Source organism: Diorhabda carinulata, chromosome 2 (assembly GCF_026250575.1).
Source record: "Diorhabda carinulata isolate Delta chromosome 2, icDioCari1.1, whole genome shotgun sequence".
Taxonomy (NCBI): domain Eukaryota; kingdom Metazoa; phylum Arthropoda; class Insecta; order Coleoptera; family Chrysomelidae; genus Diorhabda; species Diorhabda carinulata.
Genome location: NC_079461.1, coordinates 29338186 through 29357628, shown reverse-complemented (window position 1 = coordinate 29357628; position 19443 = coordinate 29338186). Strand labels below are relative to the sequence as shown.

The 19443-nt window shown below is 33.0% G+C and overlaps 1 protein-coding gene across 3 annotated transcripts in view; it reads left to right on the top strand.

Annotated features, from left to right (window-relative positions):
• The first annotated feature begins 3371 nt into the window (after positions 1–3371).
• The window catches only part of LOC130903843 (long-chain-fatty-acid--CoA ligase 4-like), a 25598-nt gene continuing 9526 nt past the window's right edge, over positions 3372–19443 (top strand). Inside the window, exons 1-5 of one of the 3 annotated variants that reach the window (XM_057816186.1) lie at positions 3387–3605; positions 7606–7927; positions 14115–14253; positions 17376–17591; positions 17647–18088. In XM_057816186.1, coding sequence (XP_057672169.1) covers positions 7908–7927; positions 14115–14253; positions 17376–17591; positions 17647–18088 — 817 coding nt within the window. In that variant the 5' untranslated portion in view covers positions 3387–3605; positions 7606–7907. Of the gene's footprint in view, positions 3606–7605; positions 7928–11771; positions 11922–14114; positions 14254–17375; positions 17592–17646; positions 18089–19443 lie in introns of those variants that run through there. The other 2 variants (XM_057816185.1, XM_057816187.1) reach the window with 2 other exon arrangements.

Here is a 19443-nt window from a genome sequence, read left to right as displayed (position 1 = left end):
CTCACTTAGACCCATCTCTTGAATAGGATTGTCGATAGCGTTAGTCATGAGTGAAGTTTTCGTCGCGATAAAACGATAGTAGTCGCTATGTGGAACGCGGAAAATAGTATTATAGGCGCCGTGTCTTTGTCGAATGCACCACAAGTCGTGGTTCTTTAAACAAATTGCCAACACGTTGTCGGCAGGTTAGCAACCAGTTGCCCTGTCTGTAGCTCTCCATTCAAATAGAACTCAGAAATGAGTTTCTTATGAATTGTATTGTATAAGTATATTTTTTATTCGATTAATCGCTTCTCGGCCTCTGGTTAAGTTCAAAGTCACATAAACCACTACTCCAAATTACTAAAATTCCAAACCGGACCAGGAAAGGTATATATAACAGGCCGAAATACGCGCCTCTGAGACTGGCATTTCATACATAGAGCACGACTGGGGGGTGCTATCTCTAAATGCTTGCAAAATATGAATACACGGCAACGACAAGAAGTGCAGAAGATACGGGTTTGAGAAAGAAATCATACGACACGTACTCAACCACTGCGGAATACACTCAGCTTCGCCACAACAACATCCAGGATAGGTTGGTTATTGCATCTAGATGCCCCGACACCATCCAAGTAGACAGAACAATTGAGGGAGCAGGAACTCTGACATAGTGATTAAAGACGATATTAGCCACAAAATCACTATTATTGACGTCGCGGTACCCTCGAGAACCGGACGCAAAGGATCGCTACCACACATGAAGAGAAGCTGCACAAGTAGGAGAACCTAGCAATTCAGATTGCGGAGAAGGGGTACAGTATCAATGTAGAAATATTTATTGTGGGTGCGCTAGTATCATGGGATCGAAACAACGAGGCCATTCTTCATACACTAAAAATCTGCAGCACTAATGCGAAGACTAATGATAAGCGACACAATTAAATGGTCACGAGACATCTATCGTCGATCATGTTAGAGGGACGAGGCAATACGAAGAACCATAATATTGTGAACTACGGATTTTCTTTTATTTTTATATGTATTAACTGTTGTTTATTCGTTTATATGTGTTAACTTTTAACCTTTTCAATTTTTATATCTACACACCTTTATACTGTGATTTCCTGCAGATGACAACAGTCAATGCTTTACAGCTATCATATTTGCATCTATTTCTTTTTTCTTCAAACCGTGGTCAATGCTCAAATCCATCAGTACGAACAACTGTTGTTGGTCTAGGGGCAGATCTTCTTCTAATTTGAGCGCTGGCAGGTCAACCACGTCAAGGAGTGTCACTCCTTCCAATTTTACACAGGGAATATGCTAAATCTATTCGAAATTGTTTCTGAGATATTGTTGTTTTGCCGTTTATGCTGTTTATTCTGTTAAAAAGAACCCAAGCATTGACAACGCACAAATCAAGCAAGTGGTGGAATAAGCGAAAACACCATTTTTTACTTTTCACAGTTATTTTGTGACGTCAAATTTGAGCATCTATCAAATCTACACTACCTATGTGTCTGATTAGACTTTGATAATTTTTGGACAGGGAATGTTCACATATTATTTTTTATTTCGGACATACCTGCGTTTTGTGTCAATGGGTTCCACAAAGAGGATCCCAAACAAACAGGATTCGTAACGAATATATTATTTTAGTTGCACAAATTTGTTCATCAATAGAAAGACTCTCAACCATGGGTACACTAGAAAATTTATTATTGACATGGTCTATGATAGGGCGCAATTTGAGCAGTTTATTTGTAGTAGAATCATTAGCTTGTGAATTTTTAGTGTTATCGTTGAAATGAAGAACGGAACGAATGGCCTCAAACTTGTTGATTCCCATAGTTATTTTCACCATATCGTTACCCAAGATCGGTTTCCAGAGATCTCTAATGCACGAAACACGTGCCACAGATGAAAAAATAAGAATTCCTATGTATTTTTACAGGGAATTTAGGGAAAGTTTTGACTGTTTATTAAGGTCTTTTTGTACTAAATATAATATAGACTGTTGTACTATTAGATTCATCAAATCATCATCATCAAAAGTATTTGAAAAAATTATATGGATATTATATGTAACTATAACAAACCATTCGGAATATTTGAATTTCCTTTAAATTTTTTATAATCGTCTAAAATTATCAAAGATCATTTTCTCCAACGAATTTTCTCCAAGGAATTGATTTTAAAGTAATAAGTGATTTTAGAGAAATATTGGATTTTTGTTTTGCAGAAATTTTTTATACAGCATCGTCAGAAACCTTATCTGAGTACTTCTAAGTGCTAGTGAAATCAAATGGAATTTTTGACGTGCTACGAATGTCAGCTGTAACTTTCGAAGTGCTAGAAAAACAATTTGAAGCTTTTGAAGTGCTAGACAAATCAGCCGGAACCTTTGAAGTGTAATCTTCTATTCGATTTTGGATTTCATCATGTTTTTCGAATAAAACTTCATCTGAAATTTCAATCATTTCATCATCTGAATCGTTCATGGATTGTGATAATTCATCTTCACTCCCGTAAGGCATATATAATAAGCGACACACAACTTTCTCTCCTAGGGCGTTTTTCCGTCTTTTACGTCTACGAAATTTATATGGTGTTCCATCTAAAGACAAGAAAATTTTATAATATAGAATTTTTATTGTAAATATATCCATACATTTTTATATAACTGCATTGCATTATGTATCAAATGCAATATCACGTAAATAAGGAATTTTTAGAAATTTCTTCATAATAAACGGTAAAACTAAATAAATAAAACTTATCTACATACCTCAAATACCAGAAAAATAATTTTTGATATTCACTTTTATGATTTTACATAGCACAGTATATTACAACATACGTAATTGTGCACATTTAAGGTTATAAATCTTCTGTCATATAAATAGATGATGGTAAAATTTTATATTATCTTCTAATACATTTTGTCTCAGCCGTACAAAACAAATTCTTATATAAGTCGACAGATGTTAAGGGTTAATATCTTACACGCCCCATATGCGGGGTCAGTATATTAAATCAAATTATTTAACAATTGTAAAAACTACCGTAATATATGTAAATAGTTGAAAACATTGTATAAATTCCATCAAAAAATATTTTTGTAGGTAAATATAAGAAATAGATTTAGGTAGTTAAATCCAATTATAATATAACAAAATAAAACAAATACAGGAATCGGGCGTTCAAGGTTTACTTTAAAAATAGACGGAAATTGATTTATCAGTTAAAATATTTAATAGTACGAGAGAAATAACAAAGAGAAAAAATACTGAAAAACTCTTGAGGGAATGAAATCGTATTTTACACTTTTTACGAGACATTTTGAAAATTTTTACGGTAATATGTACTGTCAACTGAACAAATATGTCTTTTTGACAATTCTAAATTTCAAAGTGCAGTACTAGAGAAGAAAATATGAAGCATTCTCAATAATCACATTAAATATAACACCTTCTAATTTAGTGATTACAAATGATAAATATCTATAGATATATGCAAATTTTGTGAAATTTATCTGAGAACAATGTTGGTAATTGGAATGATTACAAATTGATAGGACTGTAAAGTATGTGGCAAAATGAAAATTATTTTTTAATAAGGTAAGTACGAAGAACCAAAAAAATTATTGTGATTTATTATCCACCAAAATACTATTTCATTCATTTATAATATTCTCGCTAAGAGTAATATAAGCCACCCCACGACTTTTATCATGAAACTCTATATATAAACTATTGATGATACGAGAAATCATCGTTTTATCATATCTATTTTATGCAGAAATATTTATTTCTGATTATACTGTAGTTGGTCATTATCTCATGTATGTAATACTTATAAATGGACAGCTCTTATGGGTAAAAACGTCTCTATGTTACGGTGCCTACAATATTCATTTTCTCGTTCGGGACGCGTTATCTATACTACGCATGCTTCATGCGCGCAAAAGATGCGCAGAACTAACTGAAGCGCCCAGAGGAGAGAGAGAACTGCTTGTTTCACTTAGTCGGAACACCTTCCACTAATAGAAACTGGCCATATAGGAGTATTACATATATGATAGATCTCATCAAGATTTATCTATGTGTAAAAAGCGAGTTTCTGTGAAAAAAGTATGCAAATGCATCCTTTTTATCAAAAAACCTAAACTAACCATACAAAAATTACTAAATTTTCATTTTATCTATTGATTTTTCGTGAAAATAATGTATTTGCATACTTTTTCCACAGAAACTCTTCTGCGTATGTGTCAATCATCATGATTTTTCACACACAGATAGATCTTGATGAGATGTATCAAACAATGGCCATTTCCGGTATCTCCGGAAGTAAATGTTTCAGCATAAAATTGATAAGATAATTCGATTTCCCCTATATCATCAATAGTCTATGTATAGATAACGATATGATAATCGTTTTGGGGTGGTTGATCTTATTTGTGCCATATTCATCTTTTGTTATTAAGAGAATTTTTCCACAATTCCTATACGAATAACTGGAAAATATAAGTTCATTTCATAAATTAATCTCTAACAAATAATTTTTAACGTGATCAAATGAAAAAAATAAAAAAATAGTCCTCAGTAGGATGATTTAAACATTTAATTTCATCTAATGTCGAAAATAAGCTTCAACAAACAATGTACACTGATCTACAAAAAACAGGTGAACCCCTAAATATGATTTCAACAAAAAATCCTCATAAACAATTAATTCAATTTGATATTTAGTTTTGAAAATATGCATTTTGGGATGAAATATATTTTATAACTACAACCACTAGGCGTTCACGTTCAAGAAAATACCATTATCCACGATCTTAAAAATTAAGTTCTATTTAGAAGTGATAAAATATATAGTTGTTATTGTTCAAGAAAGTGAAATCTAAAAGTAGATCGTCAAAGACTTGTATAAGAATTCAAATGGTACAATAAGACATGATAAAATAACAAAAACCGATATTAGCAACTTATAACTACTTCTTGAAGGAACACGCCAAAATAAGCGAAACTTTTTTGCTTGGGGAACACGCTACCGTCTTCCACGTCGAGGTATTCGCTGTGATGGAATGCGGACGCGCGATACACAATCGATGCCACAGGAACACAGTAATATCGGGTGCAAGTTCCAACTCGTTTGGGTGCCCGGTCAGTCGGGCAAAAAAGGCAACAGTGAAGCGGACTAACTCGCCAGACTGGGATCAGCGAATCCACCAATGGGCCCAGAACCCATCCTTGGTGTGACCAAAACCGCCGACATCACGTCTTTCTTTCAACAGCTTTCTCGCAGAGCGGGTTCGGCAGAAATGGATGGAGACGCCTGACGTGGGACAAGCCAAGGCTCATATAGACGGACCCCTTTCGTCTCACACCAAACAACTACTCCAGCTAAATAAGGGCGAGATCAGACTAGTGACCAGACTTCTAACCGGACACTGCTATATAAGATGGCATCTTCACACTATGGGCATCATGGAGTGCCGTTGGTGCATGGAGTAGGATGAAACTGCAGACCAAGTTATCTGCGAGTGCCCTGTACTCACACGGGCGCGGTTGAAACACCTGTGCAAACCCCACAATCTGCGTAACGACATCAAAGGGTTCAAGCCAGAGCGCCTGTTCGGCTTCTCAAAGGACATCGGACGTTAAGTGGCGCACGTCGGGCCTACTGAAGGCCGCCCACACCTACGAATTATGAACCACTCAGTGAAAATATTTCGTAAGTCTATTGGTAATTCCAAATTAGATGTTTAAACATACAATATGTCCTCGGATAGGTGAAACGACGAGCGGAACTGTAGATTGATTCTAACAAGCTAGAAAGAGTACAGAAAATCAAATCTAGAGAACTATAAAACGAAAGTTAGGAGAATTGAATCGAAAATAAATCAAAAATTGAATCCTAGACTCTTACAGATTGGGATATTGTGGTCAATTCCCAAAAAAATTGATCTTGCGAAGAAGAGATATATGAAGATTTCGCCGCAGTCTAGATTTATCTCGATATGATTTTCTCGTATGGAGTTTCCTTAAAAGACTACGTGAATATACTAAAAACAATACTCCAATTAAAAAACATTTATCATGAGATGGAGAAAATGCTCTTAAAATATGTTACGTTTCGAGAATGCTTGCGCCACTTGGACGATATTATTTTTAAGAAATAATTTTCCATTTTATGCTCTACATATTGAATAAACATTCAAATTCAAGGAAAGATTGAGAAATCATAAACACCTATACAATATAATGAATCCTTTTGATGTAATGAGACATCCATAGATGTTGCACTTCAACATCCAGGGAATGTGGGATATCTTAGAAATGTCCCTAATTAAGAAAAAAGTTGATTTCTTCTCATATAGCACTGGATCCCAACGTGTACCTTTTCTTATTATCGCGCGTGGAATTAAATTAAGAATTTGAGGAGAATAAAATACCTCGAAAGAAAATTTTCCGTAGGGCCACTGCTAGTAGCTAAAGGAGCGGATAGGGAAGTTTTCTCTTGGGTTGTAAGTAATAATCCAGGTGTGAGGAAAATATGCTGTAAATAAATTACGAATATCTCAACGAATCATGGATAAGTCCATGGTAAGAGTGATAAAATACGAAACGAAAAACTGTGTAAAAGAACAGAATTTACGGACGAAATTCAAAGAGTCATACATTTAAAATAGAACTGGGACCTTGTAGCATTGTCAGATAATAGATGGTCGAAGAGAATACTATAATGGCGTCTCAGAAATGGATCATATAGTATAAGGAGACGACTGCCGACGCGATGGATGGACGAATTGAAAAAAAAAACCTCCAACTGGATCCAAAATATCCAAGACGGAACAAAATCCTTTACGAGATGCTTGAATCAAGCAGTAGACGACAAAGGCACTTATTTTACACACTAAAAATATATCTTTTCATTTAGTAATAATTCATACTGTACAGTTGGACTAGTAGAGCATCAGTTCAGCTTATAAGGACACTGACGTGTAATATAACCCAACGCATCTACTTAGGTTTCCAATCAATTGAAAAATGTGTCATAATTAAATTTCTAGAGCATTTTCAGTAAAATGGACACTTTGTGTAAACAAATAACATGTAAAAACTTTTACTTAAACAACTCAGGGCATTTCTTGATTCGATATTGCGAAGTATTGGGCTTGTAGGTTATTTAGAATTTGAATTTAGGTTATTGAGATAAACGTTAATGCTAAGTTTAAATCGGCACTTGCATTTGCAGTACGTGAGAATTGACAGCTCGCAATATAAGAGCTTTTTGAGAAGATGATTGAGTAGGGCGCATCGGCTCTATATTCGATTATGTGTCAGATGTAGATTTTATAGGTATGAAGTAGGGTAGAGGAGTAGATTCGTCTGAATTTTCTTCCGATTGCCTTTATACGGTATACTCCCTTCCTATAGAGAGTAGTCAAATTGAGAGTATGATGAAATCGTCCCTTTTCCCCAAAGCATAAAGTGGTCAGGGTGTTGAGACGGTTGAAAACTGGTAAAAGAAAAATATTCTGGCTGGGAAAGCTGTGCCATTTCAAGCGATGCCAGTATCGTTAAATATTTTCTTAAATCAAATAAATTTTAGTGAATTTGTAAATGTGTAATTTCCATTGGTCAACTCCGTTTATCACAAACCGACAAATTTAGATAAACATTTAACAAGAAAAAAATGGGTATCAACGTGTTACGTGTATGTTTTTTATCGTCGTCAGCTGATAGTTCAACTTTTCGGACCGGACTAATCGCCAGATAACCGCTATAAACTACAAAAAGCTATTATACATATTTACAAGGATAAATGGAACGTTACAAATGCAAAAGTGATTTGTTGAAAACCACGTAGAAGACAAAGTTAATGTGTCAGTGAAAATTCAAGTTAGATTCATTATGATTGTAGACTACAAGAGGTAATATTTAGATTCAAAATATTTATTTTAGTTGTTTGATTTAGCTTTAGTTTGTATCGCTTTTTTATCAACAAATCACAATCGATACAAAGTGATGGAAAAAATTATAGCAGACTATGTAGTCTGCTCTGATATTTCCTTTGACTAATATTATCATAATATGGAATCTAGTATTGAAGAAACAAGTTGAAACAATCTATAAAAACGTTAACATAAACAAAGACCTATAATCAGTATCATTATTACAAACTATCTTTTCTCTGAAGAAGTGATTTTAAATTGAGCTCTATACTAGAATTAGCTGTAATTGTAATATCAATTGATATTTCTTGTATCTCATAAAAAGATGATTATTCGAAAGGTCAAGCTAACGACAATATCCATGTATAACAATTTTTCCCATTCAATGTTTGAAGTACAAGTACAAAAATGAAATCGCAGATAAGAAAAAATTCATTTAAAAGAATATTCTAATATCAAATCTGAAAAAAATAACCTAAAGTATAACTTGATTATTAATAATTAGTAGTTCTATAATTAATTTTAATATATATTACATTGCATACTTGTTTGTTTTTCTTTTTTGTGTCTATTTTATTTTAATTCCAACTTAACATCAAAATCGTAGATCATGCAAACAAATCACAAGCAATAATAACGTTTCATAAGTTTGTTTATCACTAAGCTCGAAAGCAGCTCAAACTGTATAATTAATTTCCATTACAGCTTTCCATAAATTATGAAGTATGGAAATTACTGGATCAAAATAACTTCGTTCCATTTTTTACTTGAAAACCGTACACGCTTTCCAATAAACTGGTGACGGTTTATCGGACAATCCCTTCATTCCCATTCCAACTTGTTAGAGCCCGTTCAAGTATGGATTCCGCAACTATGATTACAATCATTTGTTGATCGTCTTTCTTTGTTTTAACTCATTTCTCGTCACATCTGATTTAATTCAAATGGAGCTGATATTATGAGCTTGCTTGAAGTCGTACTAGTTGTACCCGTTGAAATTTTCACTGCGGAATCCATTTTGTTTTTTATTGAGTCGTCTACGTAACCCTCCGCAACTGTGTTGGATTTCCACCCACCGTGCTTCTTTAGTTGAATTATATTACCACCGGAATCCACTAATAGTGATCTGTTTTGACATTTGTGAGTCGTTGGTTTTTATATTTTTTATAAATGTTTACCAAATTTAATCTATTGTTATTTCACCAATAACAGTAAATTGACGTTGAACAAAAGTTTTTGTTATCAGGTACTGTGTTAATCGAAACATTTCCAGTATTATTAATATCGTTACACTTCATTTAATATAATTCCTCCCTTCGCAGAGCTCCTGCGATTCTGAATATTAAAGCAACCTGAAAGATGTTAGAAATAATATCTAAGTGTGGGTTCACATTGGCAACGCTCAAGCGGTGAGCGTTGAACGATGCCGTTCCAGCGGTGTCAAAAAATCTTTCTTGCTATAGACTTTAAATTGATGTGTTCACATTGTAAAAGACCACCGCTCAAAGTTGCGCGATTCAACGCATCGCGCCGCTCGAGCTTCGATCTTGTTCGTTTTTTTGAGTGGCATCGCTTTTGTGGTGCGCTCATGTTTATATTTTTATTCAGTATGGAGTCGAAGTGGGACTCTATACGTTCTAGTTTTAATAAAATGACGTCGTAAAATGAGATGATTGATCGTGAGTTATTAAACCAGGCCAGCCCTTTGGAATGATACACACCATTCCTACAAAGACAGGAAAATGGTAGCAAAATTATGGGATGAAGTATCACAAATTGTAGGAGTTCCAGGTAAATAAAAATATATTTATATTACCTAAACGTTGATTTTTCCTAGAATGTAATCAAACGTTTCCACTGACTTTCTTAAAAACTGGAAAAATCTTATTGGATCTCTGCGAAGTTCGTTATAAAGGTGATGACGCGCGATGACATCGCAAAAGCGGCATCGCTCGACGCTCACCGCTTGAGCGGCGCCAATGTGAACGTACACTAAGCTTACATTAAAATTTTAAATAAGTATACCAAAGTGTTGAAGACTTCTACATTAAGGCGATTTAGTTTCAATGTAAGCTAGTAACACTCTTTGTTATAATTGCATTGAAAAATGACGCGTTACGGTACTTTTTTTACGCTTTTTGATCTATTCATTAATTACATTATTCATGAATGCAAATGAATGAAAAAAACGTGAATATTATAACCGAAGTAGAAAAAATAAAAAATAATTATTTTTTGGGTTGAATACTGTCTGTAATTATCAAATGTGTATCAAAATCTTTGTTTGTTGTGATGAAGTGATAGCAAAGGAGACCTTAGAAAAGTAAATCTACCCTCAAAGTTTTAAGTCATCTGTCAAATAAGCTGAACCGAGTTAATTTTCCGAATCTTCTGATCAGAATTTATTATTCGTAAATCATGGCTGGTCAGGATAACCAAGTTTGATGGTTCTATTTGGGTATTCTCGGAATCAACCATGATATATTCTTGCATTTACGTAACATTTAAATAGTAGCATCATATTTCATTGTCCACCTACTATAAAACTCATCAATCAACACGTTATACTGATCCAAGTAGGAGATGAGGGATATCCGAATGAATCAAAATCCGTTCCAACGCATTTCTATATTTGTATAATAACGAAACCGTGCAATGCTAAACCCAGCGCACAAAATCAATCCCAAAAATTACGTGACGGTTCAGTAAAAAAACAGGTATTGGAACAAACATAACCTAACCTAACCCTCCATAGGTTTCTTCGAAGAAACCTATGGAGGGTAGCGGTAAGAACAATGTATGTATGAAAAATTGTCCGCCCAAATGTATTAAATAAAGAGGTGCCACATTAGTATCAGGGTACATTTCTTTTAGGTTCTATTTAATACAAGTCGTTTAGATTTTCAATAATGAACTTCTTGAGTCAAAATTAATAATAAATTTTTTAATTGGACATACTTCATTTCATCTACAATTGATACATTCATACCATATCCTTCGTCTACACTAGAGTAATTCTGGAAGGTTTCTGAACTGTTATTTATCCTCAATAATCAACCCACGATTTTGAGAAACTGCTTTGTCTGTTTTTGTACGCAAATCCCGACTCTACACCGTTTTCAAACGATTCCGGAAAAGGTTGGGTCGGAACGGCTTAAGTCTGTTGTTTAGTCGTTGATAAAAATAAAAGTTTTAGTCAAAATTGGTTGTGAAAATAGCGGCTTGTGTCAATCATATCACTACTCCTATTTCTCTAGACATTCTAAAATGTTCTTAATACTAAATAATACCTCAAATTACTTTTAAACTGTAATATATAAAACGATGACTTTGTATATTGCGACTAAAATACGTATTTTTTATTTTCAATTCTGTGATTATTTTCAATTTCAACTCTAAATCATTTCAACTGAAAGTTTTCATCCATTATTAGAAGATATGCTTGATTTATTGGAAAAAAATTGAAATTGATTGAAAACATTGCATAGAAATCGGCCCACTCTAAACTTTTGATAAACTTTTGACTTTAACTGTAAATTTTTTGAATTATTCACCAGAACTAAAAAAAATATGTTGTTTGGAAGACAATTTAATATGTTTTAATGGGAGTACAAATTTATCAACAGGCTTATCGTTTATGTTTATAAATGAAACGTGTTTATGTGGTGACTCCAACGAAAATAACAAATATGTCCAATATTAAAATTATTGCGTTTGCAATATAAATTGGCATATTATTCGGTTTTTATGATCTCAATAGTGTTCAAGTGTGTTAGTTTAATGCATAATACACCACTATGAGCCTAACAAGTTATTGCTTCAATCGAAAATGGACTTGGTCAGCGAGCCGTTGCTAGATCATAGATCCATAGGCGACCTGGAACAGGTAGAAGGCGATTTATAACCTTTCGTGATGACCGCTTTATAGTGTCAACAACATTAAGAAATCGTTACCTTAATGCCGTTCCGTAAGGTACGAGAAGTGACTATTAGTCAGTGGACTATAAAACAAAGACTGCAGAAAATAACCTGATCCCTAAAACACCTCCGATTCGTCCAAAACTTATCCTGCTTATCGGCAAGCACATATGCTAAATGCACAGGATTATCTGATTTGAACGTTGGAACAATGAAGTTCTGTTCTGTTTTCATATGAGACCAGAATATGGCTCCATGGTAGCGATCCAAGAAAGAAAGTGTATAGAATACCAAGAGAGCGATTTGTAGATTGCTACTTTAAAGAGCGGAGTGCTTGTGGAGGTGGTTCCTGCATGATCTGGGATGTAAATAGGAGCACGAACCGACCCTGTGTTCATTCGTAGGGGCGACCGTGTTAACGGAAGAAGAGGTTTATCGGCTGATAGATATATCGAGGAGATTCCATGTCATGTTTTACGTCAACTACATTGAAGACGAATTTATCTTTATGCGTGATAATGCAAGGCCGCACACCACCAGAATCTTACAATATTCAGTTTTCGGGTTATGGATATGGGCTATGGGATGGGTTAAAAAGAAGAAGTCGATCTAGACTTCTTACCCCAAACTCGATACCAGAGCTTATTGTTGCAGTAGAGCATTACATTAAAACATATTTTTCTTTGTTCTGTTGAATAATTTAAAATTAATATATAGTTGAAATAAAAAGTTTACAGTGGGCCGATTTCTATGCACGCAAGTATATAATACAATAACTATTAAGTTATATATAGACAAGCGACAGGACATTGACAGGACACGTAGGAAAGTGCGCAAGTCGGTTTTAGTTCACGATCACGTACTGATCGTTTATAAATCGTTCGGAAACAGTCACAAAGTCAGATGAAACCTTTTTCAAAATGAACCGCTAATCTTCAATTTGGATATGACTATGGCCCATAGATAGAGAAATACTAGACTGTGAATTCAATCAAATTCATTTTCCAATATTAGAACGAGATACAAGTTACTGTATGTGAATTGTATTCCTTCCACAATACTATTTATCTACTCTTTTATCTCATATCACCAACCATTGCAAAGTGGAACAAAGATAGCTACCTTAGACCAGTCTAGTATTACTATATCTATGGAATGGCCATTTAAAAATGGTATTTGGTAAAAAACTTACTATAGAATCTTTCTATCATAAATGTGACAAAATGCAGTCAGCTGATTGGTTGTTTTTATTTCATCTTAGAGTTATTAATTCTCTAATTCTCTTTCTATGATTAATTCTTATGAGCAGCCTAGTTAATTATGTTTAATTGTGGTTTTTCTACTTTCTAGATTTTCGACATAAATAATAGCGTTTTGGTGTTTGAATTATGAAACTCCTTAACTAAATAAATGTTTATTGACACAGAAAAACTATAAATATATAAACTATAAACATGCAAAATTTAATGTTCTAAACTAAAGTGATATAAATATAAAGTTTTTGTAGATTGAGTTTTAAATTTGATATTTCCACCAAATACATAACGCGACATTGGAAACTCATGGGTTAAGTTTCGCAATCAGCTGATAGGTGTTTTACTAGATCCAGAATTATAGTTTCCGAAAAGTTCTGATGAATCTTCTTATCTAAAACCACGATATTTCTATCCTGAGATTCGTGAAAGCAGAATGAGATTTATAATTTTACACGATTACTATTTAAATCAAACTCTTATTTTCTCCTAGTTTTAAAATTTTACAATTAATGGTAAATGCAAAATAGTGCTCCTAATTATAGATATCAAACTGTTTCCGGCTTATCGGATTCATAATTTTTTCAAATTACTACATGTTTATAATTGTACATTAATTAATATGATAACATATAATATGTTTTTATAAGTACCGATGTTATAGTTAACGCACAGAGAAAATATAGATTATATTTATTTACATTTTTTTTTTGTAAAAAGTAGTTCAAGGTATGTTGAAATCGACTGAAATAAATCTACACAGATGATTCATTGTGCAATGTTTTTCATGTTACGTACATAATAAATTTTGCGAAATAACATAGGTCATGTTTTTTTCTTTAAAATAATTGTTCACGATCTTCAGGATACGGGCATCTTAGGAATTTTCGATTCTCATAGTTTCGTACGTTAAATAGACAATATTCATTGAAAATATCTCTTTCATAGTGTATATTTTCGTTATTTATCTAACAAAATTCATTTCTTTGTTTCAGTAATAAAAATAAGTATATGTTTGGAATTATTTACACATTTTTGTATGTGGCTGTATTTATTTATGATGTGTTCACTTTCCCATTATATTTTTTATTACAAAACCCTATCAAAAGATTTTATCTTTCCACTATAGAAAGGGTAAGTGAAATATATTTTTTAAGAATTTTTAAAACATCATTTTAGCATTTGCTTTATAGTTCTCCCAATATCAATTGCAGATTATAAAAACTTATATAACAACACTTGCGACAATTTTGTGATCCACCATAGGCGTAGATACCTCATTTTACAAATTTATTATTTTTTTAAATACTTTAAATAAAATGTATATCTTGGAACTTGGAAAAAATCATTATTATACCTCGTTAACTTGCTACAACTGAATATTAAATTATAAAACGAAAATAGACGAGTAAAATGTACCTACCTGTAAGGGAGTTTGGTTTAAACAGGCTACGAGACGTGAACTGAGTCCGTTTTGTACCCCATCCATCCAACGAAATTTCAAAGGAAAAACCATAAAGAAAAATAAATTCTTTGCAAATAAAACAAAACAAAAAAAACATTTCAATTCCAAAGTATCTTTATAAATAATAATTGTAGTCAGAATCGTCTGAGTCATCATTTGATTGAATTATAAGGGTAGTAAAGAGGGTGATACCACATAACCATCTTCTTCAACTCAACATGTTCAATACAGTTTTTTCAAAGCTCTTGGCGGTCTGCTGTTAGAACTTTCTTTACGAGTTCTACAACCTCTTTACTCAGTTTTGTAGACTGATTTTCTTATTATGATTGCATTATCAGATTGCTAAATATTTTCCTTTTTTAATTTATTATATATCTAAATATTATTAAATTCATACCTGTCTTTATTGTCATGGTCCATGGTCTAAAGAACGCCATATTTCTATTTATTTGAAGAAATTCATGAATTAAATAAATTTCTCCAAATGAAGCAGATTGTTTCTAACAGGAATATTTCGAAGAAATTGTGTACATACGCCTTCCGACAGCTTCGGCCAATAGAAATGAATTTATGTTTACGATTCGATATTTTAATTGGTAAACTGTGGAGATGAGGGTCCACGTGGACTGACGATTTGTTAGATGTTTACCGTATTTTATACGGGGAGTAAACATTATTTTTAATTTCTTAATTTGATATGAATGCCGTGCGTATTTATGAAATATTCTTCGCATAACTGTCTTCTGCAATTAATATTGGAAAAACTATACATGATTCTTATTATATAGTTTCAGTGGAATCTTATTGTAGATATAGTAGATATAGTCCGGGAGATGTTGATCTAAAAAGTCCCCTCATACCGTGCATGTAATTTGTTTTATGAAAATTCATAGTTCAAAACTATTGTTCCATAATGATTATAATTTTTACTTACGGTTTGCGCCCACAAATCATATTCTTCTCGATGATTAACAAGTATAGGTATAAAGTTTTTTTAGCACGAAGTATGATAACCACTATCACTAAAAGTTCTCAATTGTATGAGGAGTAAAACGGTTTGACATTTCTTAGAAGTTTCTTTGATCAAGAAAAACGGAGTAATCTTAGTGGTTGCATTACACATAAAACACTTCATTCTGTATTTATATAATTATAATCATCATGAAACAATAGTATTTCTCCAGAGAAACATTTATTCTAGATTATATTCATTGACTATAATTTTATTTATCGAAAATGAGTTCCGAGTCAATGGATTTTAAGCTGGTTTGCTGGATATTTCCGGCTAGTTCTGAGCCCGAAAACTAAGATAATCTTAAAGTAAACATTAAAACGAATAAAATAAGAAATAATCATGTTACGTAATGAAGGAGACATTTCCTCCCTTATGACACACTTTAAAAAAATGCTTGCCTGACTCTCATGGCCAAAATATTGGTTTACGTAAATTTTTTTTGAAAGAGAATGAAATTTTCGATCGAATACATTTTAGGCAAACCATTTCATACCACGAGAGAGAAATATTAATCGATTTTTCTAATAATCAATTTTTACGGAGAAAGTTAAAATTTTTTTTTAAATTTTCAAAATGGTCGCCAGAGAGCGTAACATCCATTTTAAACTTTTAAAATGATTTGTCTCAGAAATCCAGCTAGTAAAATATTGAAATAAGTAGGGTTATTCAATGTTTTTTAAATGAAAAGCTGAAGCTACAAAGTGACTGAACAATCTCATTATTTTTTAAACTTTGTCATAGTTATTGCTTGCCGTGTTTTCTTCTTCTTTCTAATATTTCCGCTATATCTTGATTCTAGGTTTTTTTTAGGTTTACCTCTCTCCCATTTGTTACTTGAACATGCCTCACATATAGCTTTAGTTGATCTTCATTTGATCATTTATCATTCCTCAATCATTTCAACTTGTTTCCGATATTAATTCAGTACTTTTTCGTTTATAATTCTGTCTCTACTTAATTTCATTTCTTGCGTTGTATGTATTTAAATGTTTTTTCCTCTATTTGTCAGTACTTTCACTTCCCTATTTACCGTCATTTTGGTTTTCCTGTTGATTAAATTTTCGCTTATCAATGATCTTGAAAATTCGTGACACAGTTTCGAGACTCTTTCATCTATTTTCGCATCGCTTCTTCCTTCTTTATGTACTTTCATTCCTTAATCATTTCCGGTTCTACCTTTCCTTCTCTTCTATAGTTATGTTAATGTTTTAATTTTCTTTTCCATGATGATTTTTCTTCATTTCATTTCTCCTTCGATAGAAAATCAGTTTAAAATAACAAGTGAAGAACGAGATTTTTTCAAAAGAGACCTTAATCATAAAAACACATAAAAATGACTAAGGAGTGAAAAGTTGAAGAAAATTGTGTTAAATTTCTTCTCCAATGTATTCCAGTTTCGAATTTTCAACATTAATATTCTGTACTCCTCTTTCCTATATCTTTGGTATTTATTAAATTCCATTCGGTAGATAATGAGGTCCTCTGCAAAGGCGGTTTCCTACTATTACATTGGGTTTAACCTACAATATTCCATTCTTACTTTCATGAATTCTCTTTTCATTGCATCAATTATATCATTTATAACTTTTATATACAAGAGAGGGCTAAGGGATCCTGTCTGTCTTAGTCCATTTTCATTATGAAGCTTTGGGATTCCTTCCTGACGACACACAGACTTTCCATTGTGTTTATCAATGTTCTAGGTACATTTTTCGGTTTCTATAAATTCAAAATTATATACAATACACATCGATTCATTTCATTATCGTATTTTAGGCAAAAATTATAGATAAGGGAGATAAATATCTTACTTATAAAACAACAAAAAAGCCTTATCCAACTCATTATGAGCTTGATAGGGAGAATATCGATACAATGGCAAAATTACTCGAATATGCCAGTAAGAAACATAATAATAAACCCTGTTTGGGAACAAGAGTGACATTAAGAGAAGAAGATGAAAAACAACTCGATGGTAGGGTTTTCAAAAAGGTAAATCTTCTCTAATATGTTGATTAGTGATTCAACAAAAGTATTTTAATTTTAGTATGATTTAGGCAACTACAAATGGTTATCTTTCACAGAAGTCGATTCCTTAGCATCGCTTTTCGGAAAAGGTTTGAGAGAATTGGGAGTAAAATCTACAAAGAACGTCGCGATCTTGGCCGAAACTCAAGCGAAATGGATGATAGCCGTACACGGTGCATTTAAACAAAACATTCCTCTTGTAACAATTTACGCTACATTAGGAATCGATGGTATTGCTCATGCTATTAACGAAACTGAAGTTCAAGTCGTAATTACAAGTTTTGATTTGATGGCTAAATTTAAGAATATCCTACCACTAACTCCAAAAGTGAAGACGATTGTTTATATGGAGGATCAGTTGAGGAATTTGAATAAAGAAGATTGGACTGAGTATTTGGCAATTGGTTTGCAGATTATATCTTTTAACTCAGTAACGGAGTTAGGAACTGCCAGTGATGTTGGTAAGTATTTACTCTTATTAATTATCATTTCGGAATGGGTGACAGAAAAATCAAAATCCTGTGCTATACCGATGACGCCGTGATATGTGCCGAAATTGAAGATGATCTTTAAATATTATTAAATATCGTTAATCTAACAGAAAAACAGTAGATTGTGACTTGTGACTTTAGAAAAACCATATGCATGACAACAACAAAAGAGTCCCTTAGATGCAAATTAGAACTAGAAGAATTGATAACCAGTTATGGAGACGTAGAAGAGGAGGTAAGAGGACAAGTAGCTAGAGCAAATAAGGTCGCGAGATGTCTTCAGAACGTAGTATGGTGGAACAAGCAAGACAAGATAAGAAACAAAGGCACGAATTCACACAGCGACAATCAGACCTATATTGACTCATATATCAGAAACAAGACCAGAAATATCAAAAACGAAACGAAGAAACGAAAGAAATGAAAACATCAAAAGATTATGTAATGTAGATAACATTAACGAATGGGTATTACAACGTAATAAACAATGGAACCAGCATTTAAATCGACTGACAGACTCTAGACTGGAAAAAATAGCAATTAACAAATCTCCAATTGGAACACGGAGTGGAGGTCGACCACAAAAGAGGTGGAGTGACAATCTAGAGCCAGAATGAGGAAAAATATCGAAGAAGGAACCGGCCTTAGACCTATTATGGAAGAACGATGACGAAGCTACCATTATAAAAAAATATTTGCTGCTGGTTACTTGAATTCAAACCAGAATTATATAACTCAAAATTAAGAGTAAGAAGTTTAAGCTACACAATAGTCATATCAAAATTGTGTAGTATTTTTTGCAATACTAATTCAAAATATTATTATACGAATTTGTTTCTATAATGCAAAATTTCATTCATAAAGAACTAATCAAATTGATATTACTACAATAGTGGTCACCACCAAACAGTCGATTACGAGCTATTGGTAGCTTGCTGGGTAATTGTTGGTAGCTCACTGCTAGGTTTGGTTTGGCAACCATGAGTTGCTTGTGATCTGGCTATAGCCGAGTCATGGTTATATCCGAATCAATCCCATGCTACAACATTCTGCTAGTGGATCCTGATTGAATCGTGGGATCATGTGGATTGTGAACGTTGGATTTCTCGCCAATATTCTAATCATATTCTAGTAATATTGATTCTGTTACTGTGCGCGTTGCTTAAAGTTGTGAGATTGCATTTGCGAAGTCAAACATGTTTCTTATGTATTTCTGAATTTCTTAAAAGGCGGTATTTATACAATTGAACAAAATGGAGCAATAATAAGAGCTGTGTTTGATAATAGTGATAAGTTACGTCATTGAACTGATAATGGGACATTTA